The 23,835-nt window shown below is 55.7% G+C and overlaps 1 protein-coding gene across 1 annotated transcript in view; it reads right to left on the bottom strand.

Moving 5' to 3' along the window:
• Window positions 1–434: 434 nt before the first annotated feature.
• The window catches only part of TPCN2 (two pore segment channel 2), a 33,341-nt gene continuing 9,940 nt past the window's right edge, over window positions 435–23,835 (bottom strand). The window contains exons 8-27 of the mRNA XM_036765312.1: window positions 22,574–22,680; window positions 21,191–21,263; window positions 19,718–19,817; window positions 18,372–18,437; window positions 17,089–17,153; window positions 15,691–15,788; window positions 14,493–14,574; window positions 13,918–14,004; window positions 13,254–13,373; window positions 13,005–13,064; window positions 11,801–11,929; window positions 10,923–10,972; window positions 8,423–8,522; window positions 7,541–7,612; window positions 6,386–6,462; window positions 5,007–5,088; window positions 4,826–4,908; window positions 4,010–4,091; window positions 2,551–2,645; window positions 435–1,733 (exon numbers count right to left, since the gene is read on the bottom strand). Of these exons, the coding sequence (XP_036621207.1) occupies window positions 1,655–1,733; window positions 2,551–2,645; window positions 4,010–4,091; window positions 4,826–4,908; window positions 5,007–5,088; window positions 6,386–6,462; window positions 7,541–7,612; window positions 8,423–8,522; window positions 10,923–10,972; window positions 11,801–11,929; window positions 13,005–13,064; window positions 13,254–13,373; window positions 13,918–14,004; window positions 14,493–14,574; window positions 15,691–15,788; window positions 17,089–17,153; window positions 18,372–18,437; window positions 19,718–19,817; window positions 21,191–21,263; window positions 22,574–22,680 (1,707 nt within the window). The 3' untranslated portion in view covers window positions 435–1,654. The remainder of the gene's footprint in view (window positions 1,734–2,550; window positions 2,646–4,009; window positions 4,092–4,825; window positions 4,909–5,006; window positions 5,089–6,385; window positions 6,463–7,540; window positions 7,613–8,422; window positions 8,523–10,922; window positions 10,973–11,800; window positions 11,930–13,004; window positions 13,065–13,253; window positions 13,374–13,917; window positions 14,005–14,492; window positions 14,575–15,690; window positions 15,789–17,088; window positions 17,154–18,371; window positions 18,438–19,717; window positions 19,818–21,190; window positions 21,264–22,573; window positions 22,681–23,835) is intronic.

Raw genomic sequence — 23,835 nt, 5'->3', positions numbered from 1 at the left:
CAAGTCTCTGTCCCCCAGGGGGCAGCCCCGTGGCATGATGAGGAGCTCCCCCCACCTGCTGCAGAAGTGGGGACACATTCTACGATGAGCCAGGGACCTCCTACCAATGGACGGCAACGACTCCGCTCCCTTACAGATTCCTCCTTAAATGACAGGCTAGAACACGCTTGCTAATTCTCCTCTCCCCAGTGACTTCTCCTACCCTCACCCATCATTCTCCCCTCCCTCTCTTCTCTTTCCTCCCCTGCTGGCCAGCGCTACCAAACGTTGGATGTTCCTCGGATCACATAAAGGAGGAAGACGGGGGTCAGGGAGGAACAGAAGCAAAACAGATATGATGCTAATAGAACTCAAATTCATACAGTTCTTCCACCTGCCTTTGTTGGAGAGGTGAGGGTCTATGGATGCAGAATGGCACACACAGTAGAACAAAATGGCTGCCCCAGTTGGTTTTACTTAAATGCTCTTTGTTAGAAAGGCACATTCAATGGGAAGAGTAATTTCCAGAAAGCACTGGCTATGGTTCGTAGCGCTCACCACGCAATGGCACTGCAGAAGGAAGAAGTAAGGGATGTGCCTGCAGAGAAGAGAACAGATGACAAAGCCCTCCATCCCCCGATGCGGGTCACCCGGCAAACAGCCTGCTCCCTTTGCACCTGCTGCAGGATGTCGGCTCTGTGGGGACGGGAAGGAACAGCTTTCCTAGGAGCCTTCTGCATCCCACCCCGCACACCAGCAGTGTGCCTCTTCAGCCTAGGCACTGGACCCGGAGCGCTCTGGGTTTCTCACACCTTCAAACTCCACGTACTATTTCTAAGAGGGGAAGAAGAGGAAGGGTCCTGTACAGGCTACAACAGAAACGCCAACGAACACATCCGACTTTCTCCTATAATAGATTTGACCTACACTTAGCACATGTCAGGGTGGGGAAGTGGGTGGAGGGAGAGGAGACTGAAATAAGTCACCAATCCCAATCCACGGTCACACTGAGCTATGTGACAGGCAGGCCTGTCTGCCAAGGCTGAGCCATGCCCTGCTCCCCCTGAGCTCATGGGCCAAGGTCCACACAGGAGATGCCTTCCTTGGAAGGACTGTCCCATCTGGGCCAGGTCTCCCCAGAAAGGCGGGCAGATTGCCACCTCCCTCCCTTAAAGTAGGCACAGCACGGCTGGCATCATCATTCAGGCTAAAAAATAAATCTGGTTCATCTGCATATAAAAAGCCAGGACTCCCCCCAGAGCCCCCCAAGGCACTGGGGGAGATCAGCCACAGTCCTGGCCTCTCACCCTCTGGCTACTCCAGCCCTTTGCCCTCCTAAGGGCCTGTGAGGTAAAACTCCACGGTGTCATTCTGACAGCTTAGAAGCCCACCAGCGGCAGAAGGAAAGGGTCTCATGGTCAGTCGGGGTCCGGAGCCAAAGTCCACACCAACATTCACATTGTCAGTGGTCCTCACAGCACAGGGCAGCTGCTCCTCCCTCCATACAGATGGGCATGAGTGGTTTGCAAAATGAAAACAATTCTAAGGAACCCAGTCCTCTCTCTCCCTCCCTTGCAAGGGCCCCACAGGTGACATCGGAGACCATGACATCACTCTGCAGGTCTTCCTGGTACGTCCATTCCCGGGCTGAGGACGTGGGCACGGGACACCTCCGTCACCTACAGAGGTGTAGGTGAGGATGCTGTGTCAACTTCTCCACCAATTCTTCTTCCGTCGGCTCCTCCAAGACATCCCTGTGGAAGGGACAGTGAGAGAAGCACCGGCCCCCAGAAGCCCACTCCCCTCTCCAAGATGGATAATCAATCCATCAAGCCATCATCGAAGGAGCTCCCACTATGCGCCAGGCCGGGTTCGGGGCGGGGCCATAAAAACATAAGGGTGATGGTTCCTGTCCTCAGAGAGCTTATGTTCTCAGCTCTTCAACAGAATGTAAGGTCCCTGGGAGCAAGTCTACATCCTCCAGCCTGGCACACAGTAGGTGCTTACTGAATGTTTGTTGGATTAGACTGAAGGGTCCTCACGGAAGAGCCTCTGGCTGCAGAAGAGCAGGAGCCTGGGCTGTTCAATAATCTTAGCAGAAGCTGAGTCCCCTGATGTTCCACCCGGCTTCTCCACTGGCAGAAGCTGAGTCCCCTGATGTCCCACCCGGCTTCTCCACTGGGCACATCACAGCCCTAGAAGCAACCAACCCAGGGACCTTGACTGAGCATTCCCCACTCCCAGCGGTGCCTAGCACATGGTAGGCACTTTATAAATGTGGACTGATCCCATGGCCAGCCAAAGAGAAGGACAATTCCCATTGCCACTCAGAGCAACCTTGTTCCTGAGCTTGGCCCCAAAGGTCAGATCTGATGAGGCAACAAGGGAAGGTGAGCTCAGTGGTCAGAGCCCCTCCAGGCTCGTGGCAGAGGGACTTTCCACTGTGCCCACCACCTGCTGACTCCCAAAGGAAGGTATCTCTCCCCACATACATGCTCCAAACCCAGGTGCTGGCTCTCAGGAGGGAGCAGGCGCCAGCGCACAAGACCCTCACACCCCGTCACTGCTCACCTGAACATAAGCTCCACCGTCATCTGGTACGGAGCCTGGCACGTGCCAGGGATGGACTGCTGCTGGCCTCGGCGGTCCCACTTGTGAATGAAGTTCTGGAGGGGGAGGGGAGAAAGAGCAGAGGGGTCTACACCTGACCAAAAGTGAGTGGAACGGTCTTCCTGTCTGACTCAACCTCCCCCACCGCCCCTCATGGCTGCTGACTTAATTCTCTGGTGAAAAGGACAGGAAGGGACTTGAAAAACCTTCTAGCCCAACCTCCTCATATTACATATTACAGATGGGGAAACTGAGGCCCTTTCCTCTCCCCTCCCAGTGGTAATCCTAACCCTGGGCTCACCCAGCCAGGAGGAAGCAGGAGGGGCCCCTCCCCCCACAGCACTGCCATCTCCCAAGTTTTGGTTTTTGTTAGGCAGTTGAGGTTAAGTGACTTGCCCAGGGTCACATGGCTAGCAACTGTCAAGTGTCTAAGGCCAGATTTGAACTCAGGTCCTCCTGACTGTAGGGCCTGTGCTCTATCCACTGCACCACCTAGCTCTCCCACCCCCACCCCCAGCCTTTCTTCTGCGCCTCAGACCACCAGGACTCGACCAAAACCCTGAGCGGTTTTAGTGACTTGCCCAGGGTCACAAAGCTCATAAATGTCAGAGGCAGGATCAGAACCCAGGGCTCTGGACTCCAAGGCAAGTGCTCCTTTCTCTGCTGCCCAAAGCCATGCTATATACATATATCTGCATACATGTGTGCATACAGACCCATATGTAAAAGCGATGGGGTTTTCTGACATTTTATTCCAGTTGAGCTCTCACTCCCTTTATCACCCCAGCTCTTCTCAGTTCCCCCACTTTAATTGTTCCTCAGTAAATATTAAGGGGCAGCTTTGGGGCCACTGAAGGGGAGGTATGGGGCCAATATTGGGGTCAATACAGTAAAGATTTGGGGGAGGGGGAGCCTAGACCTGTGACTTCATTGGGGATGAATAGGAGAGGGTCTGGATGAGTCACCCAGGAAGGGTGGGTAGGGATGGGTCGCTATCTGCATCCCTGGGGGTTCTTCCTGAATCAACAAGCTCAAAGACTAAGGGGCCATTGTGTGGTAAGGAAAAGCACAGAGTGTGTAGAGGCCTTGTGGACAGAGAGCTGCCCAGGGCATCAAGAAGTCCCGCCCCTGACGTGTTCTGGCTATGGGACTCTGGGTGGGGCCTTCACTCCTCGGTGCCCTGGAGGCTGGCTCCCTAAGGTCAGATTTACCTGAAGGAAAGGGGGTCCCACGCTGGGAGCTCCCCACCCCGAGGCAATCCCAGGGAGACACTTGCAAAGACATCTAGATGCATGCTGGGACTCAGCAAAGGTCAGTTACAGGGCTGACTCAGGTTCAGACAAGGGTCTGATGTGGGGGAAAACAGCCTGTGCTGACTGAGGCTGAGCTGGGAATCAGAGGGGTCTGGTACCGCCCCTACCTCCAGAATCAGAGCCACGAACAGGTTCATCCAGATGACGGAGGACACCAGCCACCAGGCCACAAAGTACAGCTTCGACCACCTGTGGGGAGGGCGACAACGTGCTTCCTGTGACCCCACCCCCAATGCCACCCTCCACCAGGCACTGCCCCAGAAACGCCCAGCACAGCCCCTGTCCTCAGTCATGCCTCTGCCACCTCAGCAGCAACTCTAGTCTAGATACGCTGGCCCAAGGCTAGAAGGGTCCTCTGGGACATCTAGTCCAGCCCCCTCCTCAATACCTGCTTGAAGACCCCCAGCCAGGGGAGCTCTCCACCTGCCCAGGTGGTCCAGCCTGCTGTGGGACAGCTCTGAGTATCAGGGAGTCCTTCCAGCTTCCACACCCCCACACCTCAAAGCTCTGACCCCTCATCAGGGGCCGAGCAGAACAAAGCCAACCCATCAGCCAGGGCCGACCCTCCAGGTGTGTCTGAGGTCCTCCTGAGCAGGCCCCTCCTCCAGCCTCCTTTCCTTCTGCCCACTCGGAAGGGGCCTGGTCTCTGGTTCCCTCCCACCTCACGATCCCCTCCAACTTGTCAATGTCCTTCCCAAAATATGGTCCCCAAACTGCTCCAGTGGGGTTCAAATCCACCCTAACACCAAGCTCCCTACAAAGAGGCTTTAAAAAGATGACAAGGAAGAAAACTAGCCACGCAAGAACTCAAGCCGATAGGATGCAGAGGACAGCCCCATTCGCCCCTCCCATGCCACACTCCCTGGACGATGGGGACCCGCCACGGCCGACGGCCTACCCCAAGCCCCGCACCCACCACTTACGGGCTGGAGTACCGCGTGTACACATCCAGGAAAACCTGCCAGTTATTGACGACCATCACGTCCCAGAGAGTCACCAGGGCGGCCTACGGACAGACAGTGACCAGAAGCAATGAAGCAGGGGAGGCATGGGGGCAGGGGACAGAGGAGAAGAGAATAGCGGAGGGGACAAGGTGGGACTCACCGCAAAGTCATCAAAGTTATTGGGCCAGTACTCCAGCTGCTCAAAGGTACCACATGGCGCAGTGTTGTTGGCATAGACCAGGCTAGAGAAACACAACGAATGAACACTGAGACTGGCACGGAGCAGTGTAGCTCAGTGGGCATCACCAGGAGCCAGGAAGACCCGGATTCAAATTCTGCCACCAGCCCTTACTGTGACCTGGCCAACATCTTCATCAGCAGTGCCTAAGTCTCAACAGGCCTGTTGTCATGGTCAAATGCTTGTGCAGTCATTAAAATGCCACAGAAGCTGTTACTGATGAGGACTCTGGTCTGGCTCTGCCATGAATGCATCATGGGATCCAGACCTCTGCCTGAGGCCCTGCTCCTGCCCCACCCCCTCCCCCCAGGCCGCCCAGGCCACTTTGGGGCTGCTCAGACAGTAAGGAGCTATGCCCTGACACGGAGCCTCAACAGGCCTCTCACAGGGCAATTCCCCTCTTGCTCCTGGGTCTGCCCCTGCGACCAAGCAGAACGAAGCTGAGGGGCCAGCCCTTCAGGTACTTCAAAGGTGGGGATCATGCCCTGCCCCACCCTCCTCACCCAAGTCTTCTCTTCCCAGGATAAGCCTCCTTAACAGCCGGAGCCTGAGGCCCTTCCTCAGGCTGGCCGCCCTCCTCTGCACCCTTTCCAGGTCAGCCACAACCTTCTTTACAATGTGGCACCCAGGCCCTGAGCTCCACCTTGTGCAGGAGCCTCTCCTGCCGTCCAGGCACCAGTGCCTTTCCCTCTGAGATTCCCTCCCATTTACACTGCATAGAGCTGTGTGGGCATAGTCACGCCGCTTCCCTAATTAGAACACTCGAGCCCAGCCAACTTTTGACTTTCTCCATCTCCCTGGTGCTCAGTGTGGTGCTTTGGCATATTTACTTAATAAATTGTGTTGACCGACTGATGGGCCAGGGCAGAAAATGGACAGCAGGACTATCCCCTCCCTAGGCCAGGATACTGGCCCCTCAAGGCAGTCCCAAGATCAAGCACAAACTGGCACACGCCACATCACAAGCCGGGGTGACCTAATGTCATACTTCTCAAGGCGCCTATCACTGCCCTGGCTGTCTGGGCCTGGATGGTCATTGCCAGAGAGAGAGTCAACAGTGAGGCCGAGAGCCTCAAACTCTCCAGAAACACTGGCAGTGGCTGCTCCAGGGATTCTGGGGAGGGCCATGAAAGGAACAGCCCAGGGAGATAGGAGAGTGCCACCAGTGAGCCAACACCAGGGACAGGGACAAGTGTGCAGGCCAGGAGGAGTGTACACACACACACACACACACACACACACACACACAATCTGGGCTGAAAGGCCCAAATCCTCTCCCTGCCTCTCCACGCCAGGCTAACCTGTTGTTTCCCGGAGGGGATCCAAAGGCTCCTTGGAACAGGCTGATCCCAACGATGGCAAAGACATAGTAAACCACCTGAAAAGGAAAAAGCCAAAAGGGCTTTCAGCCAGCCATGACCCACATTGTACAGAGGGAGAAGCTGAGGCCCAGGGGTGAAGGTCACACACATATTAAGAGGGCTCAAGGGCAGGTTTCCTGCCTCCCAAGCCAGAGCAGTCCTGGAACACGTGAATTTTCAGCCGGTTGATTTAATTCTTCCCCAAGAGTTAAACGTGACCGAATGGGCCTGCGGGACAAGCCGGGAGATTCGGGGAAGGCCGCCGCGCTCTGTAGTGGAAGGGAGGGGATGAGGGCATTCTCGAGATTTCCTTTCCAACTCAGACCCTCCAGAAAAGAACCCTGCTCATCCTGAGCAAGCCTTTTAGCCAGTAGCCACTAGGTGGCATCAGATGAGTGACAAAGGAGGGTCGAGCCAATGTGAGCCCAATGTCCCCTACCGAGGCTGGCCCTGGCCCTGGGAAGAGAGCTGGCCCCGCCTGCCTCTTCAGGGCCCACCCACCACAATACAACAAGGAGCCACTGTTTCATCAGTGGAGGAATTCTTCCATCCCTGGAGATGCTTGTAATGTAGGGAAAGGGTACTCAGGAGTCAGAGGATCTGGGTTCGAATCTCGCCTGGGACGATTACTATTTGTGTAACCTTGGGCAAACTACTTGATCTGGGCCTCCGTTTCCTCCTTTGTAAGAAGAAAAATTGGACTGAAGGTCTCTGAGGACCTCCCAGGTCTAGATGGGTGCGCCTATGATCTCGGCAGATGGTCTCTTAAAGTTCCAAATGTCCCCCCAAACGGCCAAGCCGCCAGACTTTTTCAGTGTTTAAGCCCAAAGTGGGTTTCCATCATCGGATTTTTAAAAATGAAAGATCTGCTTTCAATGGAGCAAAGTCACAAGGAGCCCCAGAGGACCAGGCTGAGTAGGGGAGACCCTTCTCCAGTCGGCCAGCGGGCCTTCCTCAGGGTCTGCTGAGGAGCTGATGTGGTCTCTGCCCGGGGCTTTGGAACAAACACACGTACCCCCAGGGAGCCTCCCAGAGACCACAGCTGCAGACACCAAGGGGACATGGCATGGCAGCCACAGGAAGGGCCTCACTTACCACCAGGATCCCTGCAAAGGCCCTCATGTTTCTGACCAAGTCCAGGAGGGTTCCAGCCACCAAGGACATCAGCTGAAAAGAAGAGACACAGCTGCCTGCTCTGGCCTGCGGCAGCTAGGAAGGCTGAAGGCTGCCACTGCTGGGCCGGAGGGATGCCCAGGTCCTCCTGGCTCTGGGATCTGCCCTGTCTGTCTGCAGCCCCCAAGCACCTGCCCGCCCACCCTCAGGAGAAGATCCTTAGCCACCAAGGGATTCCTGTGCCCAGGGACTATGGGTGTGGAACCTGGCATCCACAGGCAGACAGGACTGCCGGGTCGTCTGGTCTTTCTTTGTTACATGGGAAATGGGGCAGGGGAGGGGGGTGAACTGGCATGAGATAGGAAAATGATTGTTATTTAAAACAAAAGATGTTGATGACACCTTAACAAAAACCACTAACGGTAGTGTCTCTCATTGACAGCCCTCCCCAGCTGTCAGATGAGTGAAGGCTGGATCGAGCAGGGCCCCCCAAGAGGCTGGGGCTGGGCTACGAGAGGGGCCCATTTCTAGGGTCAATCCAACTTCACCATCCACGCTCCTCCCGGGGCGCTGCCATTGGTCTGCCCAGCCCAGAGCAGGGCTCTCAATGTTGTTTAGCGCAGAGTAACGGAAATGTCAACAAACCACCCCCCGCGCCCCCACCCCCATGGTGCCCCTGCCCCACGCGCCCCCACCCCCGTGCCCCCCCGCCCCGCGCACCCCCACCCCCGTGGCCCCGCCCCGCGTGCCCCCACCCCCGTGCCCCCACCCCCGGTGCCCCCACCCCACGCCCCGAGCGCCCCCACCCCCGTGCCCCCGCCCCGCGCGCCACCCCCCCCCATGCCCTCCGCCCCACACGCTGACCTTCATATTCGGGATGATCCTTAAGAACCGAAACACGATGAACATATTCACCAGCCTAGCCATGTCCCACAGAGACAGGAGGCCCAGAACCTCAGGCTTCCTATGAGGCACAGGGAGGGAGAGGCTGAGGACAGAGGCCAGGCTCAGGGGAGGGAGGAGGGAGGGGCAGAGACATACCAGGCATGAGGAAGCTCGGGCACAAGAGCAGAAATGCCAAGGGCAGGATCCTTGACCCACTGGTCAAACAGAACTGGTCATCAGACCCTGACCTCAACTCAAGGCGCCATGCTAAAGCTGCATAAGCATGATCCTCTCTAGAGTCTGAGCTCCCGAGGGTGCCTGGCACACAGTAGGTGCTCACAAATGCTCGTACAACTGAATCAAACTGAAGTGGGAATGTCACCATCATGATAACTTTATCCCGGGCATCAAAGACTATTAAGAAACAGGAAGGCACTTGTTACAATTTTCCATTAGATCCTAAGTTCTGGAGGCAGGGACTGTTTTTACATTTCTAGCCTTAGCACTTAGCACAGTGCCCAGCACACAGTAGGTGCTTAATAAATGCTGGTTGACCCGTTAAAGGGGCAGCACTCAGGGGCTGGATTACCCGTATGGACGGCGTCATCAGTGCCTTCTTTATCAGGTAAGGACCAACCACCAGCCAAAGCTGGGCCTGAGCTGGGCTCCATCCCAAAGAATTTCAGGATCTCAAAACCTTCTAGTCCAATCCACACATGAGCAAGCCTCCACAGTACCCCCAATAATTAGCCATCCAGCCTCTACCTGAAGACTCCCAGTGACGGGGAGCTCACTGCTATCAGAGGAAGGCCTGCTCCATTTTAAGACAACCCAAATTCTCAGGAAGTTTTTTGTTTTGGAGGGTTTGTTGACATCAGGAAATAACACATCTCTGCAACTTCCTCCCACATTCTGCCCTCTGGGGCCAAGCAGCTCAAGACCAGTGGAGAGAGTCCTTGGAGCATCATGCCTGCATGCCAGCCCATGCCTAAATCTCCCCTTCTCCATTCCCACTTCCTTTGACCATGGCACAAGCCTGAGGCTTCTGACCAGCCTGGGCGACCTCTAGGTTTTGCCCAGTTCACCCTTCCTAGAAGGTGGTGCCCAGCCCTGAATGCAGGACTCGGGCCAGGGCCCGACTGAGGCGGAGGACACGCAGCCTCGAATTATGCCGGCATTCCACCAGCTCCCGGGTCAGCCTGGGGACCTTTGGCCAAGAAGCAGAACTTCCACTCACCGCCCGCCGGGGACCTTACAATGCCAACCCAGGGTGCTTGGCCAAGAGGAAGGCACTCTGGTGGCAGGAGCCAGAAGCACCAGACCCAAGGCAATGGCCTGCTCGCCAGGAGGTGGGGGCCCCTCCTCAGGGGAGTGTGACGTCTGACCTCCAACCTCTAAGGTCAATTTGAGGTCTATGTGATCAAGGACAAGACTCAGAACCAGACACAGAATGAAGCATCTCTTACGACCCAGCCCCTCAGAGGCAGAGTGCCTAGAATGCCAGGCCTGCAGTCAGGAAAACTTGAATTCAAATCCCGTCTCAGGCACTTACTAGCTCGATGACCCTGGGTAAGTCATTTTAAACTCAGAGCCTCAGTCTCCCCATCCCTAAAGAGGGTGTGATAAGTATACGAGCTGTCGAGGCCAACGTGGGGCTTTCCAAGCCTGGAGGGCTCCAGACACAGTCCTTCTGAATGCTCTTCGGCTTGTGGTCTGCTCCCCTCGCTCAATGAAGCTCGGACAGACGCAGCCCTGAGGCTTTCCTGCTGAGGCCCTATGGCCTTGGTTCTTTCCTGTTGCATGTGCTGCAGATGCTTGTGCTGCTAGGTTAAGACCGCAGCTTTTCATTACCACCTAAGCTGTGGCTTTATCGTTACTTCTGTGGCCACATTATAATCATCTGCATTACTGTTGTTGTCATTACGATTATTAATATTATCATCCTCTGTCTAATCAAATGGAATCAAAGGAGCCCTGGGAGCTCCTCTTACAGAGGTAGAAACTGAGGCACAGGTTGGGGAGAGACTTGGGGTCCCAGAGCTGGGGAGGAGCCAAACCCCTACACAGCTAAGAGCTCCCCAGCCCGAGGGGAGCCCTGTGCCACCCAACGTGGGTCGCCCAGGCTGGTGGCGGAATCTGTCTCTCCGGCCACGCACGCAAACTAAGCAAGGCTTCAAGTCCTCAGTGGAAGAGCGATGAGCCACGTATGGCTCCTGGCAGGGAGCAGGCCCATCTACCCAAAGCAAGCTCCTCACAAGCGGTTCTGAGGCCTGCTGTCCTGCAGGCAGGCCGGGGACCCTGCCCTGACCAAGGGTGAGGAGCGGGGGGCAGGGGGCACTGCCACGAAGCCCAGGAACACCCATGGCAGTGGGGCTCGGGCACCAGCTCGATCCTGTCCTCCCATGCTATCCGAAGGGCCTAGCAGGCCCCTGGAAAGGGCCAAGGAAGAAGGGGCCAGCATCCTACTTGGGTCACCTACCAGCCCGGATGAGGAAACCGGTACACGGCAAGACTGGAGATCTCCAAAACCTTCAGTTAAGAAAGAGAAGAAGGCACCGTTACAATAATGCTGAGCTGGGGCTGGGGGATGAAAAGATTCACAGCATCCCATCAACTGCCCCCAAGGGGGGCCTCCTAGGAAGGCTTCTGCCTCCAGCAGGCTCCAATCATGGCCTAGGGGAGGCTGGGGAAGGGTGTCATTAAGGAAACAGGGCAGCAGAGGACAAGGAGGGATCTTTGCTCGGGAAGTGCCCCAGGAAGCCAGGACGGTCAGAGGCAGACCTGCTCTCCCGACGACCGCAAGGTGTTCCAAAGATGGAGCAGTCTGTGGCTCAATGAATCGACTGTCACTGTCTCATGGGCCCAAGCATCGGGGCATGCAGGCAGGGGCTTACGCTGCCTTGGTTAAGCCGAGCATGGCTCTTTCCCCTGGACACAATGCTGTCAAGTCTTCCTGGGGCCAGCCTTCAGGGCAGCCAAGGCCGTTGTACCTGCTCCCAGGCTGAGAAGGCAGTCTAGTCAAATTAGGAGTCAGCTCTGGGGGGTTAGGACTCTCAGTCTGCCACAGCTGTGGGATGCCCAGGCCTGCCCACCTGCCTCAAGGGTTCAGCTGTCACAACAACTTCCCCCCAGGCCTATGGAAAAGGAGCCCCCCAACTTCTGCCAGAGGAGCCATCCCTCCCCCCACTCAGCCACGAGCCGCAGGGGTCACCAAGGAGGCAAATCGAGGAGGGCCTCATTAGGTGGGGTGCCCTTCCTTGGTCCTTAGGGGAAGATCAAAGCCAACTACCAGGAGGCCCTGGACTGCAGGGGCTCAGGCCTGCCCTCCCTCCCCATTCCACCATCAGTAACCATTACCAGCAGGATCACAGTGAGAACTCCATCAAAGATGTTGCTGAAAAACCAGACGTAGCCTTTCAGGCCCAGCGCAAACACCTTCAGCAGCATCTCCAGCACATAGTAGAGAATGAAGAAACAATTCAGGACCTGGAAGTGTGAAATGGGAAAATCCCATCAGCGGAGCCACAGGGAGACATCCCGAGACAACTCGAACAGACCGCCGGATGGCCGGCCTGGGCTCCTGCTGGCCACGGGGGCTCGAGGGGAGCTCAGACAGACCAAACCTATCTGCCACCACGAAGCATCTCAGTGTCCTGCATAAGAGTCAGTGTATGATCAGCATCCATCAAGAACACTAGCCTCGAGTCAGAAGATGTGAGTTCAAATCTCACCTCTGACTTACTGCCTGTGCCACCTTGGGCAGGTCACATAACCGGCCGCCCTAGGCCTCAGTTTCCGCAAATGTAAACTGAGCTGGTTAGATTGGATAAGCCCTGAGGTCTCCTTCAGCCTCAGATGTGTGACAATGACAAAAGGCTCTCGGAGTCTGTGAAACACTTTTGGATGACTTTGTATCTCAAATGGCAAAAGAAAGGATCCCACTTCATTCCACAGGTCCTCCCCCAGCGTCCCAAAAAACCCTCTGTCCTAAGAGGAGGCAGCTGAAGTCTGCGATGTATAAAACAGTCAACAAACACAACATGATTCACGAAGGTCCACGCCTGGGATGCCCTGCAGGCTCCTTGCAATAAGCCTAGGGCCCCTCGAGGTCCAGAGTCAACAGAGTGGGAAGCAGGTATACAGACCGCGGATGAATCACCAGTTTTTAAGGATTCACCCAATAAAGTGAAGTTAGCACCCTCGTACTGTAATCATTTGCGCTCTGGCTGCTCTGGGGGCCTCAGCATCACCATTACGAATTAATTCTCAGAGCAGTGAAATGTAGCCCTCGAGAAGATGAGCATACCAAGGGTTTAATTAAGAGAATGGCAGAGCAGGGAATGACAGCATTCGCTTCTACACAACAAACGTCACCCACTCCTTTTGATGACTAGGTTGCAGGTCACAGAACAAAAGAGGGGTTCAAATATGTTAATGAGCCCCATACAGGTGTCAAGAGTCTCCCACTCGGCCTGGGAAGGGAGGTGGACAAATGGTCAGAAGATATGGACCGCCGTTAGCCAGCAGACACAGAAGCAGAAGAGGCAACCCCAAAGCTTACCCCCAAAATGAAGTCATCCCGCTCGCCGGGCAACTTGTCTGCGTCTATCACCAAGAACACCTGAGAGACGAGAACAGAGAGGATGTCACCTGGTGCCGCTGCCAGTCGCGTACACAAAAAGGCCACCCACAAGCTCCTCTCACCCCAGCCCCTGATTTTAAAAATCCAGGAAAGACGACAAGACCACAACCAAAGGGCAGATGGAGAAAGAGAGAAGACGGCAGCCACACATCAAGAAACAATGCTCACACAGATGGAAACGATGTTTCCAAAGGCGACTAAGTTCCCCAAGTAGTCAAAATAGCGATGGCCAAAGATAGACTGGGCCCGCTGCAGGACAGTGGAATCGTACTCAGGCCGCGGGGGATGCTGTAAAAAAACAAAAACAGAGAAAGAGCGTGAAGAATGTACTTCAGAGGGCCTGGAGCCAGCCTCTTTAGACCTCGGTTTGTCTGACTTTTAAATTCGAAGGAAAGCGAGCCCTCCACTAATGGGGCAAGGACAAAACGGAAAAGCTACGTCACTCTTTGGATGGGTTCCCTCAATCCACCCACCCAGGAGCACATCCAGCTCTGTCAAGGACAGGCCCCCTCCATCCACAAACACTTCTCAAAAGAAAGATCACTTAGCACTGTGCTCTTGTATCAACCAAGTGAAAGGCCCCCACTGAGGACTTAAGACTGGGGTTCACGGTCACAATAGCAAACAGATGACGGGTTTAAGACCTGACTACTCTCCACCCAAGGCTCCACGGACCAATGTCAGCTTGTTAAAGCTGAGCTGGGAAAAATCCTGCTGGTACTTGAGGAGTTTGGGCCGTCTATGGGGCATCTGGATGTGTCAGCAGAGACGAGACAGACTAAAAGAAATCCCTCCAAACACCAACAGCCCCAGGTTTCGGCGGGTGACGGACCTCCTTAATCGCGTCTTTGTCCAGCTCATCGAAGACACTCTGGAACTGATCAGCCGACATCAATCCGTCAGCATGGGATCCAACAATCTACAAACGAGAGAAAAGGCTGGATGAAAATCTATTACGACGCCACAGAGCCTGGCTCTGTTTCCAAGGACACAGGGTGAGGGCCAGAGATGGGGCAAATATGAAAAGAGCTGGCCAGGGTTGAGATAAACACCATGAGTGACCCAAAAAGTGTCTGTGGGCAGGAGTCAACCCACTGGGCAGAAGACCTGATCCTCATCTTGCATTTTAATAGCCACCCCCAGAAACCACGAGGTTGAGGCCGATTTCTCCCTTAATGGGAAGGAAAATATCCTGGCTTATTATCATCAAAGCTCACAGCCACTTGAGGCAGCCCCTTGTGGTCCAAGGAGACTTCTGCCCCCAAGAGATCTCAGTCCTGGGGAAGAGTCTCTCCCTGTGGCTCCCCAGGAAGCCTTTGGGTCTGACATGAGGCTGAGACAAGCCTGCACAAGAGAGATGCCCCATCAGTACAGAGCCTGGCATGGGCAGGTATGAGCCACCCTTACCTGGATGACTGCTTCCTTGCAGTAAAGGTCCATTTTCACTTTCTGTATCACCTGGAGGAACGTTTCTGGCTTAACTCCGACTCTGTAATGAGACCAAGGTCAGAACCCCCAGTGAGAAGCATCTGCCCAAGCTTGTCAGGACAACTCCAAGGTTTCTGATCCAAGCCACTCCTAAGCTGGGAACTTCTCTGCAACACCCCCAGTGAGTGGGCATCCAGCTTCAGCTTGGAGATCCCGCCAGGGATGGGGAGCTCACTCCCTCCTGAGCCAGCCCAGGCCACTACGGCAGAGCTCTAACACCTGCAGGTTCTGTCCACCCCAGCCCCTCCCCAAAGTCAAACAAAACAAGCATAATCCTCTAAGAGAGTGTCCTGGGAAATACCTGAAGACGGTTCTCCTTTCTGGCCTCCAGCAGCCAGCCAGGCTCCTTCCCCCAAACACTCCCCTAGCTCCCTCCCTAAAGCAGAGCCCTGCCACTACCTGGCCTCCAGGCCCCTGCCAAAGGCCCCCTCCTCCAGGAAGCCATCCCTGATCTCCAGCTGGGAGGGAGCTTCCCTCAGCTAAACCGCCTGCTGCTGCTCCTGCTGCTGCTATATTTTGTAGGCTCACAGACCCAGAAGCAAGAATTCTTAACCTTGGTCCTTTAACTTTTTTTTTTTTTTTTTAGCATTTTGAAAATTGTGTTTCAACATGATTGGTTTCCTTCCTAATCCTATGTATTTTGTTTTGTGCATTTAAAAACATTATTCTGAGAAAGGCTCACAGTTCACCCCGTTGACTGCCAAAGGTGGGGATGGGGGCAGGCTGAGGACCCTTTGTCTGGCACCTGAAGGGATCTCCAAGTCCTCCTTCATCTTACTAATTTGGAAACTGAGGCCCAGAAAGATGAAGTGAATGGCCAAGGTGGCACAGGGTGCATTAGTTCTCTATTCATGTGCAGACATGGCTTATCTCCCCACCAGAGTAGAAGCCCCCCAAGGACAGGGTCAGACCCCATGGATTTGGGGGTCTCCCCCAAGCCCAGTCCAGGAAGTCTCATGAAGTCAGAACAAGAGTGAAATCTCACTGAGTGAATGGGCTCAGACTGAGCCAAAAGGAGAGGGAGTCATTTACGCTGCCATCAGTGGGACAGGAAATGGGTGTCACCTGTCCTGCCCACCCAGCCTCCCCAGGAAGTGCCAACTTTGTCCACACTCACACCAGAGGATGGATTTCTGCTCCTTCCAGGGAGCAGAGGACTTCGAAGGCTGCTCGGATCCCCAGTCGCCTTCTAAAGAGTGAGGCCTGGATTGATTCCTGCCAAGGAGAAGGGACCACATCCAGCCCCCAGGTCAGCAAAGGGCTCTGCTTGGACTTGAACTCATGACACCCCCCCCCCCCACACACACACACACAGACACATACCACACACAAACACACAGACACACACATACACTCCTGGCAATGCAGGCTGCCCCAGGAGGGAAGGACCAGGAAAGGGAGAGAAGGAATGTGGGAGGAGGGGGAAAGGAGACCCTCAATTCCATTCTGATGCTGGGTAAGAGCCTACTATGTGCAAGGCTCTAAGCGAGGCCCGGATGGAGGGAGACACCAGCTGAAATAGAAGCCAGGATGTCACAGACATTCAGGGATAGAAGGATCTCGGGGCCATCCTGTTCATCCCACACCCATGGGCGTTGGTCATCTAGTCTTTACCTGAGCCTCCCTCGGGAGGAGGAGGGAGCCCCAGCCCCTGGAGCAGCCCATTTCCCTGACAACCCCAACAACCCTCGGCTGTCTCTTCTGGAAGCTAATCTCTGCACCATGGCTGAGCTCAGGATTCTGGGCCTGGGTGACCAGGAGGATGGAGGCCCCATCTCCAGAAATGGGACAGGGGCAGGGAGAGGCCATGGGCAGCTTCAGTGACAATGGGATGTCCCTGCTGTGTGACCCTGGGCAAATGGCTTAATTTCTCAGTGCCCCCTGGCACCCTCAGACTACAAACTGCAGAGAGAGGGAACTAGGCAGCCAGTGGCCACAGCTCTAGGTCTGGGGGCCAAAGGACCTGAGTTCAAATCTGTCCTCAGACACTTACTAGATGTGTGACCCTAAATAAGTCGGCCTCAGTTTCTTCATCTGTAATATGGGGCCCTTTCTTCCCAGGGTTGGTATGAGAATCAGATGAGATAGTATTTGTAAAGTGCTTACTTCCTGGCACACAGTAGGTGCTCAATAAATGCTTGCTTCCTTCCTTCCTGAGTGCACTGGTCAGAAGCTCCCACCCAATCATGTCCAGGTCCCTCAAACTACCAAAAAAAGCACACACTCTCCAAAGCAGGCCTGGGAAACACCCTGGAGGAGCCCCTCCTGCCTCGATTTCTGTAAAACATCCAAGACCACCCTGGGATCGTGGACACTCGGGGCAGGTCGCCCCATCCAAACCCATGCAACAGAGAGGCCCAGGGAAGGTGACAGCAGAACCAGCCTGGCTTCCAAGCCACCATCAGTCTTGCTACTTTCTGATCCAGCCTCATGGGGGAGGCCTTCTTCTAAGCACATTTCACCAACACACATGACCAGTTCAAGCATCCCGAGGAAGGTGCCAGGCCCGACTCACCATGAGGTAGCCCCTGAACTGGTTGTAGATGATGGCGGTCAGCAGGTTCATCAGAAACAAACTTCCTGCGAGGGAGAAAGTGGGGCATGGCGGTCAGGCCACAGGCAGTCAGAGTGTGGGCAGTCAGGCCGCAGGCGGTCAGGGTGTGGGCAGTCAGGCCATGGGCAGTCAGGGCACAGGCAGTGTCAGAACATGGGCAGTCAGCGTGCAGCAGTCAGGGACTGGGCAGTGAGGCCACAGGCAGTCAGTCTGCGGCAGTCAGTGTGTGGCGGTCAGGATGCGGCAGTCAGGGAATGAGAAGTCAGGCCATGGTGCTCAGGGCACGGGCAATCAGGCCGCAGGCAGTCAGGCTGCGGCAGTCAGGATGCAGGCAGTCAGCACACAGGCAGTCAGGACATGGGCAGTCAGGCCACGAGCAGTCAGGCCTCAGCAGTCAGGGCAGGCCAGGACACAGGTCCTGGGCACTTTCTGGCCCACCTCTCCTCTTGGCTTTCCCTCTGCACACTCCCCTCCTTTGCTTAATTAATCACAGCTTCGGGAGCACCACGTCTCCAAACTGTGCAAACGCTTAGCCAGCTGGGCCCTTGCCAGGATGCCTGGGTCACGTGGACCATGTGGAGAGTCAGAGACCCAGGTACCAGCCTGGCCTCTGCCATGAACCAGCCCGGCCCTAGCCAACAGGCATTTCTGCTTTCCCTGCTAGAGTGGCAGCCGTGTGACACGGACTATTCCACTTTTGTCTTTTTACTCCTAGCGCTGAGCTCAGGGCCAGCACAAGGCAGCTGTTCAGTAAATGTGGATTGGTCAGATGGACCTAGGTGGGCACGTCACTGGCCCGCGGTGAACCTGCTTCCTTATCTGTAAAATGAGGCTGTTGGACTGGATGGTCTCAGGCCCCTCCAGCTCTTCATCTCTGACTCTGGAATGACCCTAAGACTGGGGAGGAGGGGAGGAGAGTGGGGAGCAGACCTGGGATTTCACCAGGGTCAGAAACTTCCAGCGTGGAAACTCTCCCCACCATTGCAGCCAAGGATCTGATAACGAACAGTGTCAGGGAGTTTGTCTCCCAGTCTTGGGGGCCAGCCCTCTGATCCCAGCCACGTTTCACAGTAAATCCATAAAGGTGAAGCAGGAGGTGACTGGGGACACAGGGCTCACCCAAGCGCAATGTCAGAGGCAGTGACCCCGGCCCTTTCCTGACCTCAGGGTCAAGGTCGGGAAGGCTGCTGCCCTCTGCTTGGCCGGGACTTTATCTCAGGAGCTCCTGGGGGGCGCAGACTCACCTATCACAGTGAAGACGATGAAGAAGATGGAATAGGCCCGGTTCTTGGAATAGGCAGGAATCATCACTACGTGGGGAGACAGCCAATTAGGAATTAAAACCATCCAAAAGAGAAACACCCCTTGTTTCTTCTCTCTCCTGATTCATTCCATCGGTCATAGTTCTTCTTTACAACCTGACTAGTGTGTAAATAAGTTTAATGCGAGGTATATGTAGAAGATATACCAGATTCCATGCTGCCTTGGGGGGAGGGAGGGGGAGAAAATTTGGAACTCAAAAGCTTGTGGAAGTCAGTGTTGTAAAGTAAAAATTAAAAATTAAAAAAATTTAAAATTTAAATTTAAAAAAAGAAAAAAAAAAAGAAAAATGCCCCAAAGCTTAGAGCTGGTTCAGATTAGTGGGTAAACATTACACTGAGGGCAGGAGGGGGCGGGGAATCTCTGAAGGGGCAGGACAAGGAGAGGAGAGAGACAAGAGGCTTGTTCTGAGCAAGACAAGCAAAGGATCCGTCCTCCCTCTCCCTCCCACTCTGCCCCCCACCCACCCAGTGGTGGTTTTAACTTTCTACTGCCCAAGGGAAAAAGTTGAGATTTCTCACCTCCTGGGGACAGTGATACGGTTGATCAGACAGAACCAATCTCCCCCACAATGTAAAGTCCTCCAGGGGGGCACAAAAAATCAATTGCACAAGGGCTCAACAGGGGTTGGTGTAGGAAAAGGGCTGAAACAGACTGTGAGCTCTCTGCAGCTCCGCAGTGGGACATGGCAAGCCAGGGAGCTAATGGAGTCTAGGCAGCCCCAAGAGAGTCCTCGCATCCAACACACAAGAGGTGAGAGTTCTGGATTCAGGAGATGGGATGAAGGCGTGGAGGGAGGAGTGCACAGAGCTGCAAGTGGATGGTGGGGGTGGGAGACAGGAGACAGGCTGCAGTATGATGTGGCAGGATTTGGGGCACAGGCCCAGAAACAGTCAAGGTAAGAGGGAGCCCCTGGAGACTTCTCAGCTGGGCGTTAGCCGGGCCATAGAAAGCCTAGAGCATCATGGAGGACTGTTCTGCTCAGTGTCTGAGGAGACCCGGGACTAGGGCTGGGGAGGCCCTGGGGAGGCCGATTTTGGAGATAAAATGTTCTCAAGACAGGGCCTTGGAGGCAGTGAGCATTCTATCTCCACAGTTCCTTAAGTGGAGGCTGGGGCAGGCCTCCGCTGGAGGTGATGTCATGGGCTGGCCTAGAGCCCCTCCTGTTCTAGGCTCTGGGTCAGAGCCCCCAGGGAAGAGACCTGGGAAGGGCCATGAACCTCAGTAGGTCCTCCAAAAATGCCCTCATGACAGCAGGCACCTCACTCACCATCAGGATTGTTGGCCGTGGTCAGCAGCACCAGAAGAGAAGTCAGCGACTCCGGCAAGTTCCGAAAATACAGCCGCCGCTCCCGGTCCTTCTGGTCGTCCTGGGCATGGAGGAAGGGGCTTTAGACAAGCGAGCAGGGATGGGCCCTCCCCCACCTCCCTGGAGATCTCCAAACAGCCATTGGAGCGGGGGGAATCCTGCATCAGGGACAAGGTGGGTTTGACGTTCTCTGAGATGGTGCAAAAAGCCTGGGACCCGGCCCATCCTCACGGAGCCCCCAGGGCTGAGGACACATGGGGCTGAAGTGGAAGGAACAAGGCATGAGGGACTGTGACCCAACCAAGCTCTGTCCCCTGTAGGGAAGAAGGCTGTGCAGGAAGACAGCCTGGGTTCAGATCCAGGCCCTGCCTCTCGCTATCTGCGTGATGCGGGAAGAGTCGCTCCCTGGGCCTCTGAGGTCCCTCTGTCCCTGTCCCTGCCCCATCTGTCCCTGTCTCCCAGCAGGCGGTCCCTGTCCATCTAACGGGGGGTGGCAGGGTTGGAGGGAGAGAGACAACACCCAAACAGCCAGGCACAAACCAGCATCAACAGAGGCAGGGCATTCGCCTGGCAGGGGCAGATAAGATGCCCTCGTCATGCCCAGAGTCACCAAGCGAGATGCCTGGGCACACAGCGAGCCTCGGTCCCAGGAGGGAAGGCCCGGGGCTCGGTCCCCTGGCTGGGGACATCTGATTGCTGCACCCGGGGAGGAAGCCCGCTGGAGAGGCTCCCCGGGTGAGCCCCTTCACCACAGCCTGACTCAGTCTCCCCAGCTGTAAAGTGGGGCTAGTAAGAGCATCTCCCTGCCCGGGCAGCTGTGAGGGCTGAAGACGCTACACGTAAAGCCAGCCAGGACTCTTAAGTGACAATATAGACACTGGCCACGTTCGCCATCATTGTTAGGATCGTCAGTGTCTCAGAGGCAGCAGCAGGGCCGGTCAGCAAACACGCCCGCTCCGTGCCAGGCCCTGTGTCAGGTGCTAGGATTTGGAACCATGAGACCCGGGTTCAAATCCTACTTCTGACACTCGCTGGGGGCCCCAGACAAGCCCCCAACCTTCTATGGAAGCCTCAGTTTCCTCATCTTGTCCCAATCCAGGGGCTGCTGGAGGTTCTAAATGAGGGGGCTGAGGGGGCCGAGGTTACTGTCCCAGGCTAGGAAGGGTCAGAGGCAGGATTCGAACCCAGGGGCCAGAGCTTAGTTCCCTACCCCAAGCTGCCTCGAACCCAACTGGGCTTCGGGCAAGGGACAAGTGGAAGGAGGGAGGGGGAGGCCCTCGGTAACCACTTGCTGACTTGATGTGATCTGGCCTGGGGCTCAGAGGCCTCACTGGCTGCTCTGTGACCTCAGGTGGGTTCCTGACCTCTCTGGGCCTGGGATCCCACTCGTGGGGGAGGGCGCCAGTGGCAGCCAGGCCCTTGCCCCTTCCTTACCTTTTCCCGCATGAAGAGCAGCATCCCCAACATCGTGAAGAGGAACAGGTGTGCGGCCAGCAGCAGCGCCACGCTGTGGGGGACAGCCCGGAGGGGGCACGTCAGCCAAGGGGACGCACGTGCCCTGCCCGGCTCAGGCCCTGCCTCCAGGAGCTGGGTCCTAATGGCAGAGATGGCCAAAGGGACCGCTCCCCACCGTGGGCCACCCTTCAGGGACCCTCCAGGGAAGGGGGCAGCTGCCCCAGGATGCTGGAGACCCCCCAAAGAACAGGGAGGGATCAGGGCCCAGGGACGAGACTGCTGCGCTTGGAGCCAGGGAGACCTGAGTTCAAATCTGACCAATGCTTTCTAGCTGGGTGACCCTGGGCAAGTCATAACCTCTGCCTGCCTCAGCTTCCCTTTCTGTAAGATAGAGATAAAAACAGTACCTCCCAGAGCTCTTGTGAAAATCAAATGAGACAGTATTTCTAAAGCACTTTGCACAGTGCCTGGCATACAGTAGGCACTACATAAATGCTTATTTCTTTCCTCCTGCCCCTTTCTCTATTACGTATCTAATGGTTGTGAGCCTCAGATGCCTCTGGTTTTTTTTCTAATCTTCCTTTCCTCTAATGATCCCCCTTCCCCCGTGACCCCTATGGACTGTAACCTCCTGGAGGGCAGGGTGCCTTTCACGCTTGGCTCTGTATCCCCAGTGCCTGATGCAAAAAAGGGGTTCAGTACCCCTAAAATTCGATGGCCTCTGGGGTCCCTTCTGCTCTGCACCCACGGGTGTCAAAGGACAGTCGTGACAAGAGGAAGGGACTGAGGAAGCAGTCATCCTGGGAGTGAATCCAGAGTGGCCCCCACAGGATGGCTCTACCGGGGGGCCTCGCCATCCCTAAGCCGGATGCTCAGGCAGCAGGCCAGCACCACCAGCCCCCCAAGGAGGCCCGAGCCCCCCCAGGCAAGGTGGGGCCAGTGAATGGCCAGGAAGGAGCTGAGGTCATGGGGACCCTGCACAGCTGGGCACCTGTTCCCCAGCTGGGAGGCCCAGCTCCAGGTTCTGAGTCACCACGATTCCCAAGCACAGATGTTCCTCCATCCCATTCTGATCTCCACGTACAGAACAATGGCCTCACTGCCTTATCAATGTGGCCTCATTTGGACCTCAAAACAACACGGGAGGTAGGGGCTATTCTATTCCTATTTTACAGATGGGGAAACTGAGGCAGAGGTTTTGTTTATTTTTTTTAGTGACTTGCCCAGGGTCATTCAGCTAGGAAGTGTCTAAGGCTGAATTGGAACCCAGGTCCCCCAACCCCAGATCAGCATTCTGGATGCTATGGTGCCCCCACATTGTACTGAAGTATCCAACGCCCCACCCCCAGCCCCCCTGCAGACCTGGCCATCTCGGGCAGCGTCCGTTTGATGCACTTCAGCGTCTTCTTCATCATGGAGGAGTTCTGGAGGAGGAAGAAGGGCCGTACAAGCCGGCGGATTCGAACCGTCTAAAAGAGAGGAGGGTCATGGATGCTAAAGCCCCTTCCTAGATGGGCATGTGAGAGCTGGAGGGAGGGGCTGCCTGCAGGGACACACCTTGTTCTGCGTGGCTGCAGGGGCAGAACCAGGATGGGGGAGGGGCAGGGGGGGACAGAGGAAAGCTCCATCCCGAAGAGCCGGCCATCCCATGCTGGGACACACTGTCCCAAGAGGTAGTGAGCTCCCCAGCACCAGAGGCTTCCCATCAGAAGCCAGAAGACCATTTGCCTGGACTGTGGCAAGAGGGAATCTTGGCCCGGTTCAGCCTCTGCCCCTTCTAGTGTGAAAGAGACCATGGTTCCGCAAGGCCCACGCCCTCTAAATCATGCACTGAACTTCCATCCACCCCAAGGCTTCGACGGATCCTGTGGGAGTGAGACCCCTTCCCAATCCAGGGGCAGCTTCAAGAAAGCAGAGGGCTATGATGGCCAGCCCCACTCCCCACCCACCCAGGGGCACAGAGCAGAAGCACCCTGAGGGCAGGGACTCAGCTCCTTCTGGTCTGTCAGCACAGCCCCTGAAACAGCAGATGCTCGTCAAGTGCTGTCGAATGAATGAATAACAGCGCACGGAGGGCAAAAACGTGCCCACCGGACGAGCAGAAGCAGACACTCATCTTTGGTTACTCTGGCCGCAGCACCATTCAGTGCGATTCACTGGGACAAGCATTGAGAAAGCACCTACTATGGGCCCGGCACTGAGCAAAGCCCTGGGAATACAGACAAAAACTGGACAAAAGCTTGCCCTCAAAGAGCTGACAGTCCAACGACAGCCCAGCGCTTAGCCCGGTGCCTGGCACACAGTAGGCGCTTTATAGATGTTGGAGCTGAAGTGAACTGAATTTGTGAAAAGAATCAATACACATGGTTAAGTGGACACGAAGTCGTTGCACACACTGAATAACACTTCTTTTACCGACCGACTGGTCCTACGGCTCAAGGGAACGCTGAATCGACGGCCCAGGCACGAGCATTGATGAAGCACCCACTATGCGCCAGGCCCATCAGGGGACACAGAAGGGTTAGAAATTTGCCAGGGTCACACAGCCAGGAGATGCCAGAAGCAGGATTCAAACCCAGCTCTTCCTGCCTCTGAGGCTGCGTGGCCTCTCCATAAAAGAATCT

The sequence above is a fragment of the Trichosurus vulpecula genome, chromosome 6 (genome assembly GCF_011100635.1).
Source record: "Trichosurus vulpecula isolate mTriVul1 chromosome 6, mTriVul1.pri, whole genome shotgun sequence".
Classification (NCBI taxonomy): domain Eukaryota; kingdom Metazoa; phylum Chordata; class Mammalia; order Diprotodontia; family Phalangeridae; genus Trichosurus; species Trichosurus vulpecula.
This window is presented reverse-complemented; position numbering and strand designations above follow the sequence as displayed.